General features: G+C 46.1%; 1 protein-coding gene across 1 annotated transcript in view; it reads left to right on the plus strand.

Annotated features, from left to right (window-relative positions):
• The window catches only part of TANC1 (tetratricopeptide repeat, ankyrin repeat and coiled-coil containing 1), a 216,777-nt gene that overhangs the window by 149,623 nt on the left and 42,340 nt on the right, over window positions 1-24,814 (plus strand). The window contains exons 6-12 of the mRNA XM_065880140.1: window positions 4,131-4,394; window positions 11,664-11,786; window positions 12,617-12,898; window positions 13,668-13,825; window positions 16,293-16,524; window positions 17,650-17,816; window positions 19,604-20,211. Of these exons, the coding sequence (XP_065736212.1) occupies window positions 4,131-4,394; window positions 11,664-11,786; window positions 12,617-12,898; window positions 13,668-13,825; window positions 16,293-16,524; window positions 17,650-17,816; window positions 19,604-20,211 (1,834 nt within the window). The remainder of the gene's footprint in view (window positions 1-4,130; window positions 4,395-11,663; window positions 11,787-12,616; window positions 12,899-13,667; window positions 13,826-16,292; window positions 16,525-17,649; window positions 17,817-19,603; window positions 20,212-24,814) is intronic.

Consider the following 24,814-nt stretch of genomic DNA (forward strand, 5'->3'; position numbering starts at 1 on the left):
CGGGCTCAGTAGTTGTGGCTCGCAGCTCTAGAGTGCAGGCTCAGTAGTTGTGGCGCACAGGCTTTGTTGCTTCATGGCATGTGGGATCTTCCTGGACCAGGGATTGAACCCATGTCCCCTGCACTGGCAGGCGGATTCTTAACCACTTCGCCACCAGGGAAGTCCCTTAATTTATTTCCTGATGTTCTTTTAAACCTACAACTTGATTTAGATCCCACCAAACTACTTACTGGGCCCTGGACTTTACTGTTTTTTTTAAAATTCTGTTTCAAGTGAACATTCAACATATGAAAGAACCTTCAATAAGCAAAGAGGGGATGAGGGAAAGTTGGGAAGGATAAGGAATCATTTTATTGCAGTGCCATATGTAGCAAAACGTTTAATGACTGAGTGGGTCTCTCTCTCTGCTTCCCCCACCTCCCAGTCAGACTCCCTCCTGGCTCCTGTGAGCCCATGATTGGCCACTCTCCACTAGCCCCTGCCCAGGGGCTGCTGTTTTTAACAAGGCAGATTTCATGAACTGCAAAATACTCTTTAGCCACAGATACTTTACAGAACTCCTTTTACATGCTGAGAATTGTACAAGGCAAAGGGAGTTTTAATACACACTGCATGTGCAGTCAAAAGGACTGGTATTGGACGTACCACTAACGTGTGTGTGTGTGTGTGTGTGTGTGTGTGTGAGAGACAGAGACAGAGAGAGATCAGTTTCTCCCCAGTGTGTTTCCATATCTATAAAGGGGGATTGATGGTTCTCAGCCTTTCCACCTCTTCTCTCGTGTTGTGGTGATCATGTATATGTCTTAACATAATTAGAAAGTGCTTTGGAGGTGGTATAGCCCAGTGCACTAGTAGGTCTGGTTAAATGTGCTGTGTCTACAGAGGAAGATAACCCCCTGTCCTTGGCTAAAAGGAATTTTCAGGTTACATGGAGAGTCGGAAGTAGTAGCACATGAGACTCAATGAGCAGTACCAAACCTAATTTAATACTGACTTGTAAGGCACAGCCTAACCTCGTAGCTTGGTAAAACTTAAGGCCTGATAAGTTGCTCATTTTACAGAATCCTGTGTGTTTGCAGAGTGACTGAGACCCAGCCTGAGTGATGATGGCAAGTCTTAATTGATGAACACTGGCATCTATAATAGTTGAAGTCATAAGATGTTAGAATTTTTGAGTTGAGTTGTTAGGGAACTTTTCAAGATTATCCAGTCTCTGGAAAATGTCAAATGGCACTGATTTTTTAGAGTTTTTTTTTTTTTTTTTTAAAAAGAAACATCATAGTTAGGATGTTGCCCTGTGTGTGTTAAAACTTGAAGGTGACTGGGCTAACTTAATTAGGAATTTATTTCTGTTAGCTTGGAAGAAGAATAGGTATTTTTTGAGTAGCTTGTCATTTGTTATAAGAAATACTTTCCCCTTCTTGGAGACTGCGGAGCTTCCCTCTTTGGTGTGCTTCCTGGGTCGTGTGGGAGAACTGGGGCCTTCATCTGCCCCACTGGATCTGCTTCAGAGCTGCATTGTGCCTGAGGTGAAAGTTCACTGCTGGGGCTTCCAGCCGTCAGCCTGGGTCTGGTACTGGATCCCAGGGAGGAATGTTGTGAATGGGGCAATCTTAGTGGAGCATCTTTGGGGGAGGGCCCTGGCTTCAGAGCTCCTCACCTGCCTGCCTCTGAGAGGGCCCTGCTCAGTGTGGACTCTGGAACGCGTCCCTTAGTTGAACTTCTTGAGGACAGGGGGAGAGTCTCCTCCTTACAAACATACTGTAAACTCGTAATATCCTCCTTTTGAAATCGTGGCCCCATCTGGGACTTCTCTTCCCAGCTGCCTGGGGGCCTTCTTCCTCTACCTGCTTCCCTTCTGCTCACTGCCACGACCTGAATGGTGCCACTCATCAGGGCCTGGGCACCTGTGGCTGTGCTGACAGAACTGGGCATTCAGCCTGTCCCTGCATCCCATGAGCCCTGACCAGAATGTCCCTGCCTAGCTGCTGCTTGGGTTCCGGAAGCCCTGCTTCTGGTGCTGTCCCTGGTAACAGGGAGTAGGGAAGTCCCAGTTTCTGTTCCCTCTGCTTGAGGTCTGAGTTAGGATCAGATCCTTCGGGGTTTGATTCTGAAGTGCATGGCACTTCGGGAGAGCAAAGGAGAAAGAACATCACTCTGACATTGTTTGTTTTTCACCTTAAGAACATGTGACCCCAGATAAAACAGCCACAACATAAAAACCAGACCAGTCGCCCCACCCGCTTTCTGTAACTTAGGTGTTGGGGTAGCCTGGGAACCTAATTACAACATGCCTGCAGGAAAAGCTTTCTGAGTCCTGAGCACTGGACTTTTAAATGAAAATTTGGAACACAGTCACAGCTTATTAATAGGGTTATCATTAGTAACTAATTACCATTGAGGCAATAATCTCATTAATAAAGTAGAGTATTCCTGTGATGCCCTTTGCACAATCCATGATATATACAGTAACCTTCAATAAATAGCAACTGCTGCTGTTACTACCACCACCTGCATTTTTAGGATGGAAAGAGTCATACTTAATATACGTATGCTAATATGAATGGTCCATTTAAAAAACACACAATGAAGACTGTGATCGATTCCAAATAGAGAGAGAGATTAGTATTAGTACGCCTGCTAGAAAACTTGGAAATGGCTGGGAGTAATGACAGGTACCCTGAAGATGTGACAGGCCCCTTTCAAATCAGCTTACGCTTCGGTTAGAGACATAATGTCAACAATCCTGAACCAATAACAGATTAAATGTAGTTTGTTCATTTGCTCATTCGTTGAATAAGCAAACATTTACTGAGCACTGAGTATGTGCTCAGAAAAGGAAGGGATCAGCTCGTGGTGCGTCCTCTAAGGAGGCTTCAGCATGTAGAAGGGAGTTTTAAGCAGGGAGATAAGCAGTGAGTGGTAAGTCCAGCAGGAGCAAAGATAGTTTGAGAATTGTGACAGGATACCCTGCGGTCAGTCGCATCACGGGAGGAAATTGTTTTGTCCTTACTTCTAAACCATAAAGAGCATTGTAAAAATAAACAAAACAAAACCCCTTCAGACCCTTTGATCCTAGATGACAGACTCTGTTGGAGCTAATTCACCAGCCTGCTGGTAAAGTGTGTATCATCGGGGTATGTTGAAGAAGCAGCTTCATCCAGGCAGCTGGGTCCTGAATGCCCTCTGACCCTGTGCACTCCCATTTAAGTCTTGCAGTTAAGGGCCTGAGCTGCTGGGATCCAAATAAAGATCAGAGGACCTGGCCTCTATTCTCAAGGACTCAAGCCAGTGTTGCTTGCAAGCGGATCACATATGGCTCAGCGTCTTTAAATCAGAAGTGGCTGTTTGTAGATGTGGGGAGTGAATGCTGCTGCTTTCCTTCACCATATTCGTCCTCTTTTGCCAAGATGTTTTTCCATCCTGTTTTTCTTACAAGAGGTTAAATTTTAATTCTGCCGTCAAGTGTCCCTTCCCATGCTTGCGTATTCCCGGCGCTGGTTACGTAGAGGTTTCCATTCTGAGCTGCTAAAGGAATAGTCACGTCAGCCTCTCTGGATCGTCTTGAACAGATGTTATAAAGTTTAATTCTAAGGATCAAATTTCTGCTTGACTTAATCGTTGTGTTTTTGTTTTATAGATTTTTCTCCTGCATCTTTTCTGTACTAACTATTGTGCTGCCCTGCCCCCTCTCTTTATCCACAAATGTTATTAATTTGGGAAAAATACTTAAAGGTTCAAGGGAATTTAATGAGATTTGAATTCTTTTGTGAGGCGATTCATCTTTGTTAAAAGACAGGCTATATCATTTCCAAATTACATAGATTTACTGTTAGCTCTCAGGTACTTTTAGACAGCTTTTTCATTATCTTCTTCTCAGAGTTTTCTTTTTCCTCCCCTGTAGAATGATTTAGCAGTTTATTTCCCCTGATAAGCAACATTCTTCTAATTTACTAAAATACACTGTATGAAACATACTTTGATAAAAATCTGTGCGGGCCAGAAAGCTTTCCATTGATCATGGGGAAGGGTGTGTGCATGTGTGTGTGTGCGCACGTGCGTGTGTGTGTGCTGTCAACGGCACCAGCAATTCCTGGCTTCCTTCAAAGTATTTTGGTCTCTCATTTCAGCCACAATTACAAGTTCATCCGAAAATGATGACCGGAGTGGCTCCAGTTTGGAATGGAATAAGGACGGAAGCCTAAGGTTAGGGGTACAGAAGGGAGTGCTTCATGACCGCAGGGCAGATAATTGCTCCCCAGTGGCAGAAGAGGAGCCCCCTGGGCCAGCGGAGAGTGTGCTGCCCAAAGCCGAAGCCTCAGTTGGAGATGGTCCGGTCCCTTATTCTCAGAGCTCCAGCTCGCTAATAATGCCACGGCCCAACTCAGTTGCAGGTAAGGCCACGCCTCTCCCTGGAAGGGTGATCTCACTGGGTCTGAGGTGCCCCCTGCTCACTCTCTTCACTTGGGAATCTAATCCAGACACAGGCCAAACTTGTGATCATGGGTCAGGCCCTTGCCTTTTGTAGGCCTTAGGTTACCCATCTGTAAACATGAGGGTAAACATAAGGCTGCACTTAATGGTCTTTAAGTGACCCTCCCCCTCTGGAATTCTTTAAATCTAATATTTAGACTGTATGGCTCTTTGTGTTTGAGGGAAGAAAGCACCAAAAGCTCTGTCCTTGTTTTTTGTTATTTTGAGTCGGAGTTAATTGAGGATTTACAGCTTGGTCAATGGGAATTGTTGTTTAGAATGAGTTTGTTAATATTAGCTCAAAGAATTTCTAATCCAACTTTCAAACTAATTTTTTGTAATTGAGGCCCATCACACAGATACGAGGTCCAATTTTTGTGTAATTCAGTTTCAAGGGAGCTCATAGTTTAAAACATAAGCAGCAGGAAAGAGAGCTCTCCATCAAGGAAATGAAAATAGGTGAGACAGATGTGCCCTTCAGCAAGATGTGGCAGCCAGAGCTGAGAAGAGAATGCAGAAGTGGTGACTGGTGCTGGTTGGCTGGTCAGTGAGTGGTTGTGAGGCAAGGAGACTAGTTCTCAGTGGGTGGGGAAGGGAACTCTGCCTCTGAGCTGTCGTGCCTGCTTTAAGCTCCCAAGTTTCTAAACTCAGTGCTCTTCTGTTGAATTTAGAAGAGGAACTTGTTTTGATCATCTTTGTTACCAATGAGGCCTTTAAATTTCTCCTCTGCCAAGGCCTGGACCCAGGATCTTTCTTCCTACATCAAAGGATTTCTCTGTGATTTTATATTGCTCCTTTGGGATGTGCCAGGCCGCTCTGGTTGTTATTGGGTGTGTTTTACAATGGAACTCTGAAGCAGCTGATAAATAAATGGCCCTAATGGAAAAGTTCAGAGACACAACTCTTAATTCACTTTCAAAGGGATCTGGCGTGCCTGCCAGAGGGAAGTACTGAGAGCTTTACGCGTATTGAGTGATGATTCTTCCAGAAGCTTTTGTGTCCTCCCACCACCCTCCCACTATCTACGGCATAATATGTTGCACCCAAGGCATTTTAGACCATTTTTACCTGGATGTGATGAATGGTTCATTTGTATTATCTCAGGACTTCGTAGCTTTATTGACTTCAACAAAATAGCAAACTCACATTCAATTTAATGAAGCTATTTCAAAATTAGGAAAACACATTAATAATTACCTTAACAGTGGTAAAAGGACCCCGTTTCGGGTTATGTTTTCTGCTTGATGTTCTTTTATGTGGTTTCCTGCCACGTGAAGTGACAGTGGGTATGAGCTGAGCGTTTCCAGGAGACTGCAGTGATTATAGAGCAGGCCTTTCTGATTTCTGCTGTGCTCATTCATTAGCATCTATGGATGCACTTGAACTGGACCTCCTGTGAAATTGGGAGGGTTTTACATCTGAATGGGTTAGCTCATTTCTCTGTGTTGCATATTTTATAAACTAAAAACGTATTTTGGAAGGAAATAGGCAAGTGCCTTACATCATAGTATCAATTCTGCTAACAAGCAGGGAGTCTGGTAGATTCTTCATTGCCCACCCTCTTACCCCTAAAGCTGAACCTCAGTTAAGAGGGAATGCCAAGATTTTTCAAGTATCATTGAAAAGAATAAAAGACTCAGGTTATAGACTATATGCAGAGCTGTTTATCTAGGGATTAGAAGGCAGGCTGCTACAAACAGGGCAGTAGGCAACGCTCAGTGTTCGAAGGATTGAAGTAAAATGGGAAGGACCCGTATACTGAAATCTCTTGGAAGTGTTTGCATGTCAAGGTCCACGTAAACACAGAGAAATTGCCATTTGATAGGAAAGGTATTTTGGTACATGAGGGCCGAGTAAGGACTAGCAGGTGAAGGAAGGGTGATGCCAGCTTCCCCAAGGGACATGGTTCCCCTGGGGGGTGAGGATATGGAAACAAGTTCCTAAGGCTGCCTGCCTGTACTGTCATTGAGCCTGTCACAAAGAACTGGAGTTGTCGCTTCAGTGTTAACTGTCTCGTACAGTGAAATTTTTTGGTCAAAGATTATGAAAGTAAGTTGGCCAGCTGTGGTGATTGTTTTGCTCTGCAGAGATTTTTCTTTGTAAAAGCATTTGTTGAAGTGGAATTGATTTAGAAAGCTGCAGTCAGGTTATTACTGTATATGCCACATCAAAATGTATGAAACAGACACCTTATTCCTTCATTAAAAAGCAGAGTGAGAAGCCTTTAAAATGATATCTTGGATAATCCAGAAGTTGGGTAATTGGGTTCTACCTATTTTTTAAAATATTTATTTATTTATTTTGGCTGCGCTGGGTCTTAGTTGTGGCACGTGAGATCTTCGTTGTGGCATCTTTTGTTGTGGCATGCGGACTCTTTTTTAAAAAGATATTTGAATATTACTTTATTTTTTTATACAGCATGCTCTTATTAGTTATCTATTTTATACATATTAGTGTATATCTGTCAATCCCAATCTCCCAGTTCATCCCACCACCACCACCCCCGACCCGCCCTGCTTTCCCCCCTTGGTGTTCATACGTTTGTTCTCTACATCTGTGTCTCAATTTCTGCCCTGCAGACCAGTTCATCTGTACTATTTTTCTGGGTTCCACATATATGTGTTAATATATGATATTTGTTTTTCTCTTTCTGGCTTACTTCACTTTGTATGACTGTCTCTAGAGCCATCCACATCTCTACAAATGACCCAATTTCGTTCCTTTTGATGGCTGAGTAATTTACTCAACCACATCATCTTTATCCATTCGCCTGTCGATGGGCATTTAGGTTGCTTCCATGACCTGGCTATTGTAAATAGTGCTGCAATGAACATTGGGGTGCATGTGTCTTTTTGAATTATGGTTTTCTCTGGGTATATGCCCAGTAGTGGGATTGCTGGGTCATATGGTAGTTCTATTTTTAGTTTTTTAAGGAACCTCCATACCGTTCTCCATAGTGGCTGTATCAATTAACATTCCCACCAACAGTGCAAGAGGGTTCCCTTTTCTCCACACCCTCTCCAGCATTTGTTGTTAGTAGATTTTCTGATGATGCCCATTCTAACTGGTGTGAGGTGATACCTCATTGTAGTTTTGATTTGCATTTCTCTAATAATTAGTGATTCTTTTTTTTTAATTGGAGTATAATTGCTTTACAATGTTCTGTTAGTTTCTGCTATACAGTGAAGTGAATCAGCTATATGTATACATATGTCCCCTCCCTCTTGGACCTCCCTCCCCCCCACCCCCCATCCCATCCACCTAGGTCATCACAAAGCACCAAGCTGAGCTCCCTGTGCTATACAGCAGGTTCCCACTAGCTATCTGTTTTACACATGGTAGTGTATTTATGTCAAACCTAATCTCCCAATTCGTCCAACCCTCCCCTTCCCCCTCTGTGTCCACATGTCCGTTCTCTATATCTCTGTCTCTATTCCTGCCCTACAAATCGGTTCATCTGTACCAGTTTTCTAGATTCCACATATATGCATTAATATACGATATTTGTTTTTCTCTTTCTGGCTTACTTCACTCTGTATGACACTCTCTAGATCCATCCACATCTCTACAAATGACCCAATTTCATTCCTTTTTATGGCTGAGTAATATTCCATTGTATATATGTACCATATCTTTATGCATTCATCTGTCTTCGGACATCTAGGTTGTTTCCGTGTCCTGGCTATTGAAAATACTGCTGCAGTGAACACTGGGGTGCATGTGTCTTTTTAAATTATGGTTTTCTCAGGGTGTATGCCCAGTAGTGGGATTGCTGGGTCATATGGTAGTTCTATTTTTAGTTTTTTAAGGAACCTCATACTGTTCTCCACAGTGGCTCTATCAATTTACATTCCTACCGACAGTGCAAGAGGGTTCCCTTTTCTCCACACCCTCTTTAGCGTTTATTGCATTTATTGTTTGAAGATTTTTTGATGATGGCCATTCTGAGTGATGTGAGGTGATACCTCATTGCAGTTTTGATTTGCATTTCTCTAATAGTGATGTTGAGCATCCTTTCATGTGCCCCTTGGCCATCTGTATGTCCTCCTTGGAGAGATGTCTGTTTAGGTCTTCCGCCCATTTTTTGATTGGGTTGTTTGGTTTTTTTTTGATATTGAGCTCCATGAACTGTTTGTATATTTGGGGGATTAATCCTTTGTCTGTTGCTTCATTTGCAAATATTTTCTCCCATTCTTAGTTGCGGCATATGGGCTTCTTAGTTGCGGCATGTAGGCTTCTTAGTTGCGGCATGCGGGATCTGGTTCCCCCACCAGGGATCAAACCCGGGCCCCACCTGCATTGGGAGCATGGAGTCTTACCCATTGGCCCACCAGGGAGGTCCCTGGGTTCTACCTTTTGGACTACCTGTTTTTGTCTTTTGAAATTCTAAGTGAATCACAGAACACTGTGTTTAGTGTAGGAAATCAACAAGCAAAATTACCAGCCAATTTTCTTGAAACTTTAACTGGTGATTGCCCTGGACTTAATGGTATTTACCTTTGATAGGTTAATCCGTGGTGTTTCAACAGATGTTTCCCTTTGCTCAGCTTAGAGAAGTCTCCCTGTGCTTCTCACTCCACCTACTCCACCCCACCCCCTTTTCCCCCCAAAAAACCCTCTTTCCTGCAGCGTCTTAAAATGTACCTCTCACCCAGATGTTAGACACAATGTATGTATGCAGTGAGTATAAATTAATTATAATTAATTTAACTGTAGAGATACTAGCAGTAGGTTTATTGCAGCATGAAATTATTGTTTCCTCTCTGATTTTTCTGGGCCCTGTGTAGTGTTCAGGCTTTTGAAAGCACTTATTGTTAAATACCAGAAGCGAACTAATTTTTGTAGTGTCTGAGCATCCGTAGGCACGTGTTGAGAGGACAGCACGTCAGCCTAGTCACCTGATCAGCTGGGTGGGCGTCTCCTGGGTGCGGTGCTAAGCGGCTGCAGCGTCACTGCTGCTCCTTTTTCATCCATCTCAGTGGCTGTGATGATACCTTAGAAAGCAGAGGGAGCTGGCAGCTGGGGGCTTGCAGCCCTGCTGAGCAGTGGTCCATTTCAAAGCAGCATATTCATGTTTTAAATAGAGCTCTGGAGTTGCTGGGACCGCTCTGTTGCTTGCTTCGGAGCTGAAGCTGTGGTGACTGGATATCTGAAAAGAGGCATTCAAAACCTCACTGTCTTCTGCCTCTTTGTCAAACTAGGGCTTTTTTGCAACCCTTTCTTTGGCATGCCCTTCATAGTCTCTTCTTAAACCTGTCCATTGTTACAAGGTTATGAACTGAATGTCATGTTTTGACGGGTTAGGGTGGAAAGGCAAATGGGAAACCTTTGGAGGCTGCAGGCGTCTTTGTGCTCTCCGGGGCTGAAGCAGCAGCCGGTCAGGCAGTCGTGGCTCTTCCAGCTCTAAACTGAACCAGCTTGTGGATTGTTCTACCTCAGCCTTCAACATGTGCGTTTATTCACAGTGAGGTGTGCTGAGGAGGGGGGCATTTGCAGAGGCCCGAGTCAGAGTCCCAGGTCCCAGGTGGGAACCTGGAAATACGTTCCAAGCTATATTATTATAGGGAGCCAGGGTGATGGTTGTGGTCCTTGCGGCCCTCTGAGAAGTTTCACATTCCCTGGTTGTGAAGGACCTGGAGAGAAGCTAGAGGTTGCCATTGGATTCCCATAATTTAGGCCCATTTGGACGTCCTACATAAGGAGTTAGCTGAATCTTTCTAACAGGAAAGTTTTGTGTTGCATATTGACATAATGTGTACGGGGTGTGTGAACAGGCTGTGGAGATGCACTGAAGAAGCATCAGTGTGTGATTTTTTAGAGTCAAGGTGTCTGATCTTTCTCCATGGCCTGGGAAGGTGAGTAGGGCACATGGTTGATTGCCCTTTGGAGACTGCAGCAAGAGGGGACACATCATCACAGAGGCAGGCCATGGAGCCACGCAGGTGCCTGTTGAAGGAATGAGAGGAGGTGGTGCTAACAGTGAGGAAGAAAAGGACCGAGGCCTTAGGAGGGGAAGTGAGGAAGGGCCTAGGTCGGGCAGATGGTCCTGGTCGGTGGTCGGCAGCTGTGTCAGAGCCCGTGGGGTAGCTAGAGGGTTTTCAGCAGGCAGATGGCCCAACTTGACTTCTGTCCCTCCAAAGTTTGTTGCACTAATGATTTCACCAGTCCTTAGAAGCCTTAGCCCTGGGAGTATGAGTCCCTCTCCCCTGTCATTTACCCTCAAATGATAATCTGTATTTTATCATCCTGTAAGATAAACATATGTCTAGGAATGTCGGTATTTTATAACTGGACTACTTAACCCACAAACTAAATAAGGTTTAATTTTATTTAGATTTTTCTTATTGTGACCTAGGATGTGTATGTAAATAAGAGGAGGTTCCTTTTTTTTTTTTTAAGGCAAAAACACCTACTGTATATTTGCTTTAAAGATTTGCTAAGAATTAACAAAATTATTTTGTACTGATTATTTTTATAATTGAACTGATGTATGCTTCAGTTAACGATCCTTAATGCTTTTTAACGGGTAGCTATGTATTAAGCAGGGGTAAATGTGATTGATTGATTTGGTCAGGGGTAAATGTGATTACTTATTTTTAGAATTAAAAAATGCATACATAGATGTAATATAGTATAATAATATAATCTATAATGTATACATATAAATTTGAAGCTTTCTGATAAAGTCCACTTGGCTACTTTTAACCGCCAAAAGCTGCCTTTTAGGGTTCTGAGCACTGTGGAATTGTCCGTGCAGAATCTGCTCACTTAGTTAACAAGGTTGGAATTCCAGCAACAGCAGAAGGCTCCCTGGAGCTGCAGAGAAGACAGGTCACCGTGCTGCGTGTTTGCAGTCAGTCCTGAAGCTTTACTGAGTGACCCTCGATTGTCAGTTTTCTTCATACGATTTTTTGGTGAGGTCTGTCTCTTTCCAGGAGTAATGGAGACTCCTGGCAACCGTATCAACGTGACTTTGACTCAAGAATGAGGAGCACTTAGTTTTGTCCACTTTTCAGTTAACGACATTGCCGGCAAAATTAACTGGGGTGGGCAAACAAAACCAAAATCACCCTGAAGTAAGTTTTGTTGAAAGCCTGAAATGAATAGCTTAGTCATTTATAATTTATAGTAGTTTGGGTATGATATTAAACTCAACTTTGAAGAGACTAAACTTCAGTTTAATATTACAGCGACGAGCTCAACCAAATTGGAAGATCTGAGTTATTTAGACGGACAGAGAAATGCTCCCCTTCGGACATCAATTAGGTTACCGTGGCACAATACGGCCAGAGGCAGGGCACAGGAAGTTAAAGGTATTTATCTTTGCATCCGCTGCGATCATGGCTCTGATGAGCTCATTCACTAAACACGGAAAGCCTGTGGTAACCAGCGTTCAAGCCAGCTGTTTTAAAAACATGCTATGAAGTGTGTATGCGAAAAGTTTATCTTTTAGTAAGGTGTGCTAGGAGGCCATCCTTAACAGTTTTGGGGCTTCTTCCTTATACTATGTGATTAACTTGCTTCTGGAGTTGAAAAACTATTCTGCAATACGTTGTTTTGAAGTGAGGAGTCCTTTAACACTCACTAGGTTTTTTTGGTCATCAACAAAGAATCGGCTTTGTTACAGTTCCTTGGGCTGTATGGGCCACCTCCTGCTTCTTCTACCTGTAGTGTACAGTTAGGTGGCCAATAATCTCACCATAAGGGGCGCAAAGCACCACCACACCCTGATAAGAGCTGGGACCCTGTCTCCAGGGAAAATGCATTTCCATTTTATTCCTATAAGAGTGGAAGCAACATGTCTTACGTACTGTTTCAGATAAACTGATGAGACATGGTTTGGTCCCTTCACCACTTTCTCTAATCCTCTGTGTGTCTCTCTTGAGTCATGAAAATAACTTAGAAACATGAAAGGACCAGAAAGTCATTTTAATAGGACCCTTTGTAAGGCCAATAGGGTACGATAAATGAGGTATTAGGAAGTATTACTAGAACCAAACTGGTAATATTAACACTTCCAGATCTCTTGTGTTGTAAAACTAAAGTCTGTGCTAAAAGTAACATACAAGCAATGATAAACTGAGTTTTTTAGTGTATAAAATTATGTCATTCTTCTAAAATAATCTTTTTTTTTTTTTCTAAGCACGATTTGCTCCCTACAAGCCGCAAGACATTTTGTTGAAACCCCTGTTGTTCGAAGTACCAAGCATAACTACAGACTCTGTGTTTGTGGGAAGGGATTGGCTCTTTCACCAGATAGAAGAAAACTTGAGGAACACAGAACTGACAGAAAACAGAGGAGCAGTGGTTGTTGGAAACGTGGGCTTTGGGAAGACGGCGATCATTTCTAAGTTGGTGGCACTGAGCTGCCACGGAAGCCGCATGAGGCAGATTGCTTCCAACAGCCCCAGTTCATCACCGAAAAGTATGTCCCTGTTTAACTGCTTGTCTAGTTTATTATATTACTGTAAGACAGTTGGAGGAAATTGCTGTTTGGATAGACATAAATTCCCCATTTTCCTCAAGTTGTCCCAGCTGCTGTATCAGGTTTGCGACTGTATGCTGGAGAACTATCGATATTTCTCTCTCATGGTCCTCTGCAGCTATAACCTGGCTTGAGGCCAGCCCTCCCTGGTGTTCTCCCAACTGTCAGGCCTGTCCCCATCTTGATGTGGGCAGTGAGGCCTGATCAGATGCTCTGGGGAATTCAGGGTCCTAAAACTGAGTGGGTTAGACTTCTGGCACAGCAAGCCAGGAGTCTGCGCAGAATTCGTTCACACCCTGTTTTCCACAGCCTTTGTCTTCTATGCCAGATTTACCAAAAGTATAAAAACTGACCTAAAATCAGAAGGAGTAGCCAAATAGTTGACTATTCTTAGCTTACTTTATATGTAAAAAAAGAAAGTGTCTCTGACATGGTAAACAGGGACAAGTGAGCCAGGAAAGGTTTTTTTGTTTTTTTAAACCAAAAGGAATGTAATAAAGGAAACTAGAAACAGCAGTTCTCCTGGGAGGGCACCTGGATGGTGGAAGACAGGGCTGAGAGGGAGCCTTGTATCCCCATTTGGGCTTTTGCATTTGTGACCATGTTCACTCATTACCCGTTAAAATACTTTCTGGGTCCGACCAAGAAGTATGTTCAATATTCCACCCTATCCTTGTTGTAAATAATGAAACTAGTCTCTCTGCCGCAGCTTCAGATTCCTCCCAGGATCTTCCTTTCACTCCATTGCTTTCACCAAGTTCTTCTACAAGTGGTATCAATGCAGCTAAATCCCCCCCTGGGTCTGGGTCTGATACTCCAGAGAACCAGAGACCAAGAGAGGATGCAGTGAAATACCTCGCTTCTAAGGTAATCTGCTCCTGATCTATGGGAGCCTTCCAAAGAGAGAGGTTTGCTAGTTTGCCTTTTGAGAAATGAATTTTAAAAAGGGATCTTAAAACAGAGACAAGAGTTGCTTAATGCGAAAGTGTAGCTTTTGATAAAATTGTGGTAGAGTACACCAGATAAAAGACATTAATGAAAATTAGTATCTTAGGATACTGGCAGTAGACTTTTATTCCTCCTAAACAGTGGATTGAAAGAGTTCCTCAAAGCAGCCAGAGGTATCATTGCACTTGCCACAAATCCATCCTTATAAGCATGTGTCCTCCTTCATTTCGTATGAGAGCAGGAGACTGGGAGCCTTTAACCCAGTGACCCAGGGCTCCGCCCCCCCTGCACTCTGTTGCCTAGAGCCCTTGGATCCAAGTGTCTTTCTGTCAGAGGTGTTTTGTGATGTTGTAAGAGACTTGGCCAACTTTCCCTTCCTAGATTCATGGTCAGTCATGATCCTTCTGAAATTTTCTATCTGCTTGACATCTGGCAGAGGTTCATAAGCTGCCCTCCTGCGTTGAAGCGGTTACACCTCTCATTCCTGGTGAGCCACTTGGGTCTCCTGGGGCAGCAGTGGCGTGAGTTGGTGGAGCTGGAGAACCACCAGGGGTGGACAGCAGTGAGAAGCATCTAGCGAGGAAAGCCCCTGGGGTGAGGTTGGTGCAGGGGAACTGAAAGGAAAGCTCCTCTGCCCCAGATCCCTTCTCCTCGCTTGTGCTTCCCAGATGAGGGCCGTTCCTCACCCGGCATGGGCAGCCCTGATGCCCTGACCACTGATTCGGGGCAGTCCTCTGGTCATGAGTGGGTGATCTGAGATGAGGGATGTAGTGCAGACTTCAAAGCCACCCCGTGACAGTGATTTTTCAAACCACTTGGTGACCTATGATGTGAAATACATGTTACACTAAACACCTGATACTCACTCACAGCATCACACACCCAACTGAAGAAAAAGCATTGTAAGACTACACTTATTCTTACATCCTATAAAATTCGCTGTATTAAATTTAAAAAAGAAAAACTTTTATGGCTCCAAATTGGTTTCATCACCCGCTGTTGGATTGCCAAACACCATGCTAGGCGGACTGTGGTACTAGCTCATTGGTGGTTCGTACAAGCTCACAGGTCCTCTTGCGTTGCAGCTAATCTCTTTCCAGGGGAGAGGCGAAGAGCTGTCAGCTTTCCTCTGAGTGTCGATGGTAAATTTAATCAAAACGAGAAGTCACAGGGCAGTTCCAAATTGGCCACATCTACTCTTGCCACTTGCTTTTTAAGAGTCTACAGACCAGGAAACGAATCCCAGATATTCCCATTGACTGTCTCTCACCCTGGCGAGTCATTCAACCTGTCTGTCTGCTGCCCTCACCTCTGAACCGTAGCTAGTGGTTCTTGTCCTACTTATGTAGGGGTTGTAGGGCTGAGTGGGACAGCAGTGTCGCAAACCCTTCTGAAAAACATAAAGCACTTTACATGAGTGTGTTTTGACCCTTTTCACCCCCCTTACCTTGTACGTATATGCCTCCATTCACCCTCGTTTGGGAAAGTCTCAGATTCTTCATTGATCGGCAGTGTGCCTCTCCTCTCAAGACAGTGCCGCATTTGGCACTTCCCTGGGGGTCTCTCTCATGAATAGCCTGTTGCCACTTCAAATCCATCCCAACAAAAAGGATCCTCTCAGTGCTTGGGCGGGACCCTCCCTCCTCCCTCCTCCCTCCTCCCTCCTCCCTCCTCCCTCCTCCCTCCTCCCTCCTCCCTCCTCCCTCCTCCCTCCTCCCTCCTCCCTCCTCCCTCCTCCCTCCTCCCTCCTCCCTCCTCCCTCCTCCCTCCTCCCTCATGTGTCCCTTCACAAGATAGGCAGGAATTTGGTAGTGTCTGATGTTGATCCTTCAGACAGTGTTGCTGTTGAAGTTCTCCATGGTGTCGCTGGCGGCGGCCCTCCTGCCAGGGAGAGGAAGCAGCTGTGACTTGAGAGCCTGGCTTTCATTGCCACCAATTTTATCTGCTTTTGGGGGGCCGCACATGAGTTCCCCAAGGAGATGCTGCTGTTTTTGAAAACAGAAATGTAGTGAGTATGGTACTTGTGGATGTCGAGAATGTCGGGATTGCTTGGAATTGTTTCAAGCCAGGGTAGGCTTTAAGTTTTGTGAATGACTTTCATGAGTTTATATTCAATACAGAATAACTTGTGCTGATCTTACTGCCAGGCAAGACGGACTTGTGGCTGCAAGTAAAAGTCGGCCTGAAATTTGCCAAACTTCAGAATTCCTTCCCAAAGTAAAGGGATAACTGAATCAATTAAGCCAAATAATGACTCAGTCTCGGGGAATAGAAGCAACGTTTCTTGTTATCCCGGAGAACGGGAAAATTGCATCCGTGATGGAGAGCCTGCAAGGTGCCGGGTGAAGAGGACGAGGCGATGCTGACTGCTCTGCTTCTTCTGCAGGTCGTGGCCTACCACTACTGCCAGGCCGACAACACCTACACGTGCCTGGTGCCCGAGTTCGTGCACAGCATCGCTGCTCTGCTCTGCCGGTCCCATCAGCTGGCCGCCTACCGAGACCTGCTGATAAGGGAGCCCCAGCTCCAGGGCATGCTGAGCCTCAGGTCCTGTGTGCAGGACCCGGTGGCCGCTTTCAAGAGGGGTGTGCTGGAGCCACTCACAAGCCTGAGAGACGGTACCTCCCGGCAGCCACCCGTGTCCTCCCTCTCCCCGAGACAGTCCTCAGAAGTGGGGTGGGGGTCCACTTGACTCTGGGGTACGAGTGAAGTGGGCCCAGGGAGGATGTGAGTACATCTCTCCTCCCCTTCCTCAGAACCGTCTCCCCAGGGCTCCTCCTGGCTCCACTCCAGATGGCCTTGTTTTAAATTTTACATCTCTAGTGAGAATTCACTCTGCGGTTGAACATTTCCGAAGTAGCTAATTTGTAACCATAGGTTACTTAGATGACCTTTGCACTCCTAAGGCGCAGGGGTGTACGTTGATTGTTTGGGGAACTTGCCGGCATGTTTTTCCAGGGGCCTCTGCTCAGGTGAACCTGAAGCTGTTTCTAGAAGTGTCCGTTTGGTTTTTTTGCCCTTGAATCTTCTCCACAGTAGGGGCGTTAGTGCTATTATGGGCCTTTGACTTTCCATCTTCCCTCCCCCCTTTTGCTCTTCACCTTTTGAGCTAGTTTACCTGCCTACGTAGCACTTCTGCCAGCTGGTACCAGAGAGAGGGAACTGAAACAGATCTGTCATCATTGCACCTCATCCCTGGGCAGAGAGTTGGCACTAATGAATAGAAAACTAGATTCGGGCTTGGAGGAGTCCCTGCAGTAGAGTTCTCGCCTCCATTGGCTGTGTGCCTCGGACAGGATGCTTTGCCCTTTGAGGGTCAGATTTCCTCGCCAGGATCCATCCAGGGAGCTCTAGGGCGGGGGGTTGCAGGGTGGGGAAACCTAGAGTCTTTGGCAGGTTTCATCTTGGTCCGTGTTGGTTATCTTTGCTGTAGCTCTCCCCAGTGACAGGAGTTTTTGAAGAGCTAAGTGTGTCATATACATGGGTGAGATTCTGCTGATGTGTGTAATACAGTACGTTTCTGAAAACTGTTTGGTGAGAATTGGTTTTCTTTAGGCTCTGCGCTCTGGTTTTCATTACAAATCTAATAGAAAGTATGCTTCTGTGAAAACCATTTCTTCTGCCACGTGTAAACCTTTTTCGTTTTCCCTTACACTTTAAATTGTGCATTAAAATACCCTGGGTGGTGCTATCTTATAGAAATGTATAATTTCCTAATTAAAAAAAATTATTTTCTCCTTTAGAGCAGAAAATTCCTGAAGAAGAATACATTATTTTGATAGACGGTTTAAACGAAGCTGAGTTTCATAAACCTGATTATGGAGATACACTTTCTTCATTTATTACCAAGATTATTTCTAAATTCCCTGCATGGTTGAAGTTGATTGTGACTGTAAGAGCAAATTTTCAGGTAAAAAAGAGTTCTCAAATGTCTTTCCAAGACCCCAAACCCCAATTTTACAGTTTTTACAATTACAATTTTAGATGAATACTAACAGCTTAAACTATTGTAAACCGTTTAGCTGCTGAATTGAAAACCGTATTAGAGCTTTGAAATATTAGTGTACAGAGCTCTAAACAGGAAAACTCTGACCTTTTTACCCCCAAGGCACATTTATCAAGATGTCAAGTGAGTTTTTTATTATCATCAAGCTGTACTTGTGCTTCTAAAATAGAAGTGTCTCGCCCTGGTTCACCATAACTCAGTTTGGGGGGGCTCTTTGAGGCGCCTGGCTAACAGGTCTACCAGAGTTTAAAGTTATTCCTGCTTGTAGTTATTTGTATGGGTTTGTAGTGGGACTTTGTTTTTTGGGTTTTTTTGTTTGTTTGTTTGTTTTAATGAAGGGAAAAGGGAGGGATGAAGGAGAAAGATTTTTAAGGCCTATTCTGAATAAAAGCCTAGTTTTTCATAAAACTTAGACATGAGGTAATGCTTGCAGCGAGATGAAGTTTTTTTTTTTAATTCTCTTCCTCATCTGTCCCCTCATTTAAACCCTAAAATTCTATCTTAACAGCCATTGACTCCTTCCCTCCTATCCATTTTTAGTAAAGACACGAGACATTAGATCCTGATCTTTTCCCTTTTAGGATGATATTTATTTTAAAATAGCATTTGGGTTCTTTCTTTTCTTCCTTAAAAGTAGAATTAGACCTCATTCGAACTTGGTGTTTGTTTTTCTGGACGTTTGATCCATACACTTTTCAGTCATTTTTCACACAGCGAGCAGGATCTGGCAGTCAGCAGCACAGAAGCAGGAGTCCTGTGTTTTACATGCGAGCGGTGTAAGTTTTCAGAGGCTCCGTTAGCATCTGTGTAAAATGGGGGCGGGGTGCGGTAATTGTCCTCAGCCTGTCTCCTATGACTGTTACGTTCAATGCGGACATGTACTTAGCTACTTCACAAATGATAGAGGGATTTAAAAAAAAAAAACTCATCTCTGCTGTTAGGTGTCAGGACAATGCTTATCTGTGGGATGGCAAAGGGCCACGGGGCTTCTGGGAGCTGGCAATGTTCTTTGTCTACCTGCTGGTCCCACAGGTATATTGACTTCGTGGAAGTGACTGACACTGTCAGTTAGGATTTGTGCACCTCTGTGTATCACACTTCAATTTAAGTTTACCAAAAAACAGCAACTACAAAAAACCGAAATGACAGTGGGCTCTACGAATGCCCAGCAGCTTGGTTGCGGCAGGCTGTCACTGGAGCCCAGCCTGGGGGCAGTTTCAGATGTTCCAGTTGGGTTATGCAGCCCCGGTATCTAATGCACAGTGAAGGATGCCTCTCGTCTGGCCATGGCCTTAGACGTACGGCGTTGGTTTGTGTCTGTCCTTGTTATTATAAGCGGTTGCACAGTGTAAAGATTATGGGTATCAAGTCACCTGGGGGTCTCACTGCCCCTTTGCTGGTGCAGCCAGGCCGCCGCCATCTGCTTGAGGCTCTTCCATCTCTCTTGGCTCTGCGTCCTCGGATGAGGACCTCAGGAAAGCCTTTTCTGATTTGATCTCGCATCAGGAATTTCTTTCACATAAGCCTTTTATCTTCAGTTTATCCTATTACATGTTTTAATACAAAACAATGAGTCCCTGTAATCCGTGAAAATCCTTCTTGAAAGGAAACCAGTGGATCTGGTTTGAAATGCAGCTGACGTGAAAAAGAAAGCTCTGTGGAGTGGCACTGGCCGTCTCATTCTTTTGCAGGAAATCGTCAGCAAGCTGCCATTCATCAAGCTGTCCTTAGATGACTTCCCAGACAACAAGGACATCCACAGCGACCTGCACGCCTACGTCCAGCACAGGGTCCACAGCAGCCAGGACATCCTCAGCAACATCTCTCTGAATGGCAAGGCCGACGCCGCCCTCATCGGGAAAGTGAGCAGCCACCTGGTGCTGCGGAGCCTCGGCTCCTACCTGTACCTCAAACTCACCTTGGACCTCTTCCAGAGGGGACACCTGGTCATCAAGAGCGCCAGCTACAAGGTGGTACCCGTGTCGCTGTCTGAGCTCTACCTGCTGCAGTGCAACATGAAGTTCATGACCCAGTCCGCCTTTGAGAGAGCGCTGCCCATTTTAAACGTGGCCCTCGCATCCCTCCACCCCATGACAGACGAGCAGATCTTCCAGGCGATTAATGCCGGCCACATCCAGGGGGAGCAGGGCTGGGAGGACTTTCAGCAGAGGATGGATGCCCTCTCCTGCTTCCTCATTAAGAGGCGAGACAAAACCCGCATGTTCTGCCACCCGTCCTTCAGGGAGTGGCTCGTGTGGAGAGCAGATGGTGAAAACACGGCCTTCCTGTGTGAACCCAGGTATGACGGGCAGCTCTGTGCAGGGAGTCTGATGTGTGACTGGGGAAGGGATTCCAAACGCTAGTTGTGTTCTTTAACAGAAAGACAGTACAGCATGAATAATTCAGGAAGGGTGATGGAAAATTCTCTCTGCTGCTACAACAAAAGCTTCCTTCCTTTAATTGCCAGAATTTTAGGACTCCTCAGTACATTCGGACGAAAGAGAAGCTCGGCAGTGCCCGGGCCATATTTCTCTGGTGATTCTCTTCTAGATCCCTGCCCCCTTGCACATGGGTCACCCGTGGGAGAGTGTGGCATTAGCTGCAGGGAACAGCCGGCTTCCTTCGAGCCTGTTCACGGCTCAGTTTCTTCACCGGAGGGTCTGTGGACTGTCTCGCATCCTCGGTGCTGCCACTCCCCACCACCCCTTGCGCTTGTGGCATCTTGTCCCAGAGATCTGATGTGTCTGTGGGCCCAGAGGGCAGCACAGCCATCACGTCTGGCCTCCTCGTTTTGCATTTGTGTTCTGCACTATGTAACAGACTGGGATTTGGGGTCGGGAGGATTCAGGTTCGGAGCTCAGATGCCCCACTTACAAGATGGCGATGGGGCACCTGCCTCCGGGGAGTCAGAGGTTCCACTGAGGCTTTGCAGCAGGGCCGGGCCAGGATGCAGGTCTCCTCACCGCCCAGGGGAGGAGACGGGTGGGAAGCCTGCCTGCCCTGTGGCATATAGTGCCAGTCAGGGTGAAAGACTGGGCGCTTCAAGGTGCAAACGCTCTCAGTAAGGGTGCGTTCATGTCCGTCACCCCTGCCTGGCCCTGGCCTTGGCCGACATCGTTGCTGTCTTTCTTTTTTTTGTTTTTTGGCTGCATTGGGTCTTCATTGCTGAGCGCGGGCTACTCTTCGTTGCCGTGTGTGGGCGTCTCATTGCGGTGGCTTCTCTTATTGGGGAGCACGGGCTCTAGGTGCGTGGGCTTCAGTAGTTGTGGCGCGTGGGCTCAGTAGTTGTGGCGCGTGGGCTCAGTAGTTGTGGTGCACGGACTTAGTTGCTCCACGGCGTGTGGGATCTTCCCAGACCAGCGCTCGAACCTGTGTTCCCTGCGTTGGCAGGTGGATTCTTAACCACTGTGTCACCAGGGGAGTCCATCATTTCTGTCTTGAATGGCTTCTACCCTCTGTGAGTCAGAATTGCTCCCAGCCTCGTGTAAGAGGTCTGACAAGCTGCTAGAGCGTCTGCTTTGGGCTGGACTGGACCTTGCATCAGATGCTGGGGCCGGAGATGAAATGCATACGCACTCGTGAGCTGCATACTCCCTTCCTTCCATGACTGTTGACTTAACACTGACGCAGTAGGTCTAGCAGCTCTTCATGTTGTGGATAAGGTGTTTTCTTAGGCAACACTGGGCTAAGAGTTTATTCTCTTTTGAACCTGCTTTGGGGCTATAAACTGTAAGTTCCAGGTTATTTAGCCAGACCGTAATAACTAGGTGAAATGGGTGCTGTGACATGTTTAGCCAAATCAGATCATTTTCTAGGAGGATAGTGAGTTGGAGGCCAGCCTTGCTGACATAAGATAGATGGGCCTGGCTTGGCCTGTGGGCATAGTCGAGCAGAAGGAGGTGTTGTATGTAGGTCACACTGAGGCGTTAAGCTTCAGAAACTAGGAATGGCGTTGCTCTTAGAGTGGGTAAGAAAGGCATGGGCGGCTTTGGATTTTAGCAGTTTGAGTTTATGGGGTTGGTGGTGAGGTTCTGAGGCAGGTGGGGTCTAAACGGTTGGAGGAGAGGTTGGCGTTGAAGATCTGGCATCATTGATGGAGACGCAATGGTGGGATGTAGTGAGGAAGTGCAGTGAGAGGAAAGGGAGCTCTGGACTTCTGGGACCAGGACAAGGCTTGCACGGAAGGAGGTGGGGGGAGTATGTGCTGCCGAGAAGTGAAGGAAGGTGAGGATGAAGGGAAAGCCATTGGCTTTCCATTGTGGGAGGAGGGTCCTACATCCTTAGGAGGTTCCTTCCATTGGGTTGTGAGGCGTGAAAGAGGAGAGAGTTAATGTCCTGGCATGGAAAGTGGAAGGGTTGAGAGGTTTCAGGTAGTTTGAGGGTGGGGAAGGGTATTGGTTTACGTTTTTAACAATGCAGGGGATTGGGACGTTGTTGGAAGCATCATTGAGACAGCATGGGGAAACACAATCAGTGAAGAGGGAGAAATTGGAAACACAAGGGAACGGGGTCACCTAGCCTCCTCTGTGCTCCCATTGAGTCCGTTCACAGTGCCGTTCCAGCTGGATTTTGTCTTGTTTACGTGTCTCCAGTCCAGTTGCTGAGACCTCCTCAGGGCAAGGACCTCGCGTTGTTCCCCGTGGGATCCCCATCATTAAGCCATGATGCTGGTTATAGGGGGATGTTAACGCACAAATGAATGAATGAGAAATCGGGTTACGCTGATGAAGAGCATAGAAGGCACTCACGTTGCATAGACTGTGGTCAAATTCTGCACAGTCGTTACCACCTGTTTGATCTTGGGCACATCATTTACCTGTCCAGGCCTCTGTTTCCCCATGCAAACAAATTGGGGATCATAAGACATAGTGATTCACAGGGTCGAACAAGTTAATGAAATAATTTAGTTAACTTTCTGCATCTGGCACGTAGTAAAAGCTTGACATGTATAAGCTTCAGAAAATGAACAGACTCGTAAGTGCGGGTAGACTTAGAAGGGGGCACATGATCCCAGGGCTGGGAAAGAAGGACGTCAAGGTAGATGGGATGTAGAGGAGTGCAGGTGCCCAGTGACTGCATGGTGAATTGTCTCCTTGGGGAGGTGGGAAGCCACGTGCTTAGCTCAGAGCACCGGACACCTTTGGCCCAGCCACTGAGGGCTGCGTGATCGTCACCCGCAAGGGCCGGCCAGCCACAGTCCTTGGCATGTCCTTGTGTTGGACGCAGATGGCATGGCCACAGAGCCGGCAGACTGGGAGACTGAGGATAGCTGAGCCCGTGGGTGGGAGAGTGGCCCTGACTAGAGTGATGTGGGACTAGCCCATGGATAGGGACCAGGTAGGGCATGGAGTGCTGGAAGGTGGCAGGGAGTGTTTTCCACGGGAGCAAGGGAGGCTCTCATCTGAGAGGGGAAACCGAAGCCTGAGGTCTGGGAGGTGGTGTGTGTGAGGGGGGAGCACAGGATATGTGCTCTAGACCCTGACAGGACGCGAGGCAGGACACTCAGTGGCAGTGTGGTCTTAAATGTCATGCCTTCCCCTGCAGGATAAAAAGCAATCTCGTGGTTTCCACCTGCCCTGATTTCCTCGTCTGTAACATGATTTATACGTGATATGGGAAACAGGCAAGCATCTGGATAGATGAATATGATTTAAATGATGAATGCTTTTTTTTTTTTTTTTTTTTTTTGTGCGGTACACGGGCCTCTCACCGTTGTGGCCTCTCCCGTTGTGGAGCACAGGCTCCGGATGCGCAGGCTCAGCGGCCATGGCTCACAGGCCCAGCCGCTCCGCGGCATGTGGGATCTTCCCGGACCGGGGCACGAACCTGTGTCCCCTGCGTAGACAGGCGGACTCTCAACCACTGCGCCACCAGGGAAGCCCAATGATGAATGCTTTTAATCCTCTAGATCAGCGACTACTAGAAAACACATTTAGAAGAATGCTTTTCTTTTTCACCGTTTATCTTTTCCTCCACAACTAGCTGCTTTTCCTCAGCAAAACAGCACGTCAAAGTTTGTCAGGTTAATAGAAATGAAAATAATTCACCCTGCACAGAGGTCACTGCTGTGACCTTGGAATAAGCAGCCCTTAGCATCTTTTCCAAACAGATTGGCTCAGACAAAGGCATGGAGTCCACAGGAGACAGAATGAGTCCTACAAATGTAGAGGGGGAAAATGGGTAGGATGGCTCCTTCATGAGAGGGTTAGTTGGGGGATTAATTGGTGGTGTCAGTTGAATGTCTACCCTGTGCCCAGACGCAGCAAACCTACTCATACAGCTTAGCTTTTTTACCCCTACAAGGAAGGATCTGTGTTCCATTCAAGCCTAGAATTCTAGGTGTTTCTGATCATGAGCTGTTGCTGTATATGGCCTGGTTTTTCTTTCCCTTCCATTGTAAGGCCTTGTCCTTTGGCCCAGGTCTGTCCCCAGTGGTGGTTGTACTGAGGGGAGGCCTGAACGTCAGGTCCAGTGACGGTTCTGCTCCATTTGTCCACTTGCGCATCTGTCCTTCGTCCGTCCGTCCGTCCATCCATCCAAGAAATGCGTATTTGCGTTCTTACTGAGTCTTGGGCATTTGCTAGGTTTTGTGGCTATAGCTGTGACTTAGACGAGACCCTTAGTCACATGGAGTTTACGTTTTTGTGACAGAGCTAAATCAACAAATAGACTGATGAGAGAGTGATGGAGGATGAACAGGGGGCGGGTGGTTCCATCTTCAAAGACCTGCCCTGTCCAGAGGCTTCTCTCTGAGTCACTCCGCAGAGACAGAGGAAGCCTGAGAAAGCCCTTAAAATGACTCGAGGAATAAACAGCATTGACCATCTTCTGTGAAGAAGCAGCTTTCCACCCGTTTTGTTTGGTGATGCTGAAGCACCAGGAGAACAGTTCAGGGGTCGAGG

Source organism: Phocoena phocoena, chromosome 7, assembly GCF_963924675.1.
Source record: "Phocoena phocoena chromosome 7, mPhoPho1.1, whole genome shotgun sequence".
In the NCBI taxonomy this organism is placed as follows: domain Eukaryota; kingdom Metazoa; phylum Chordata; class Mammalia; order Artiodactyla; family Phocoenidae; genus Phocoena; species Phocoena phocoena.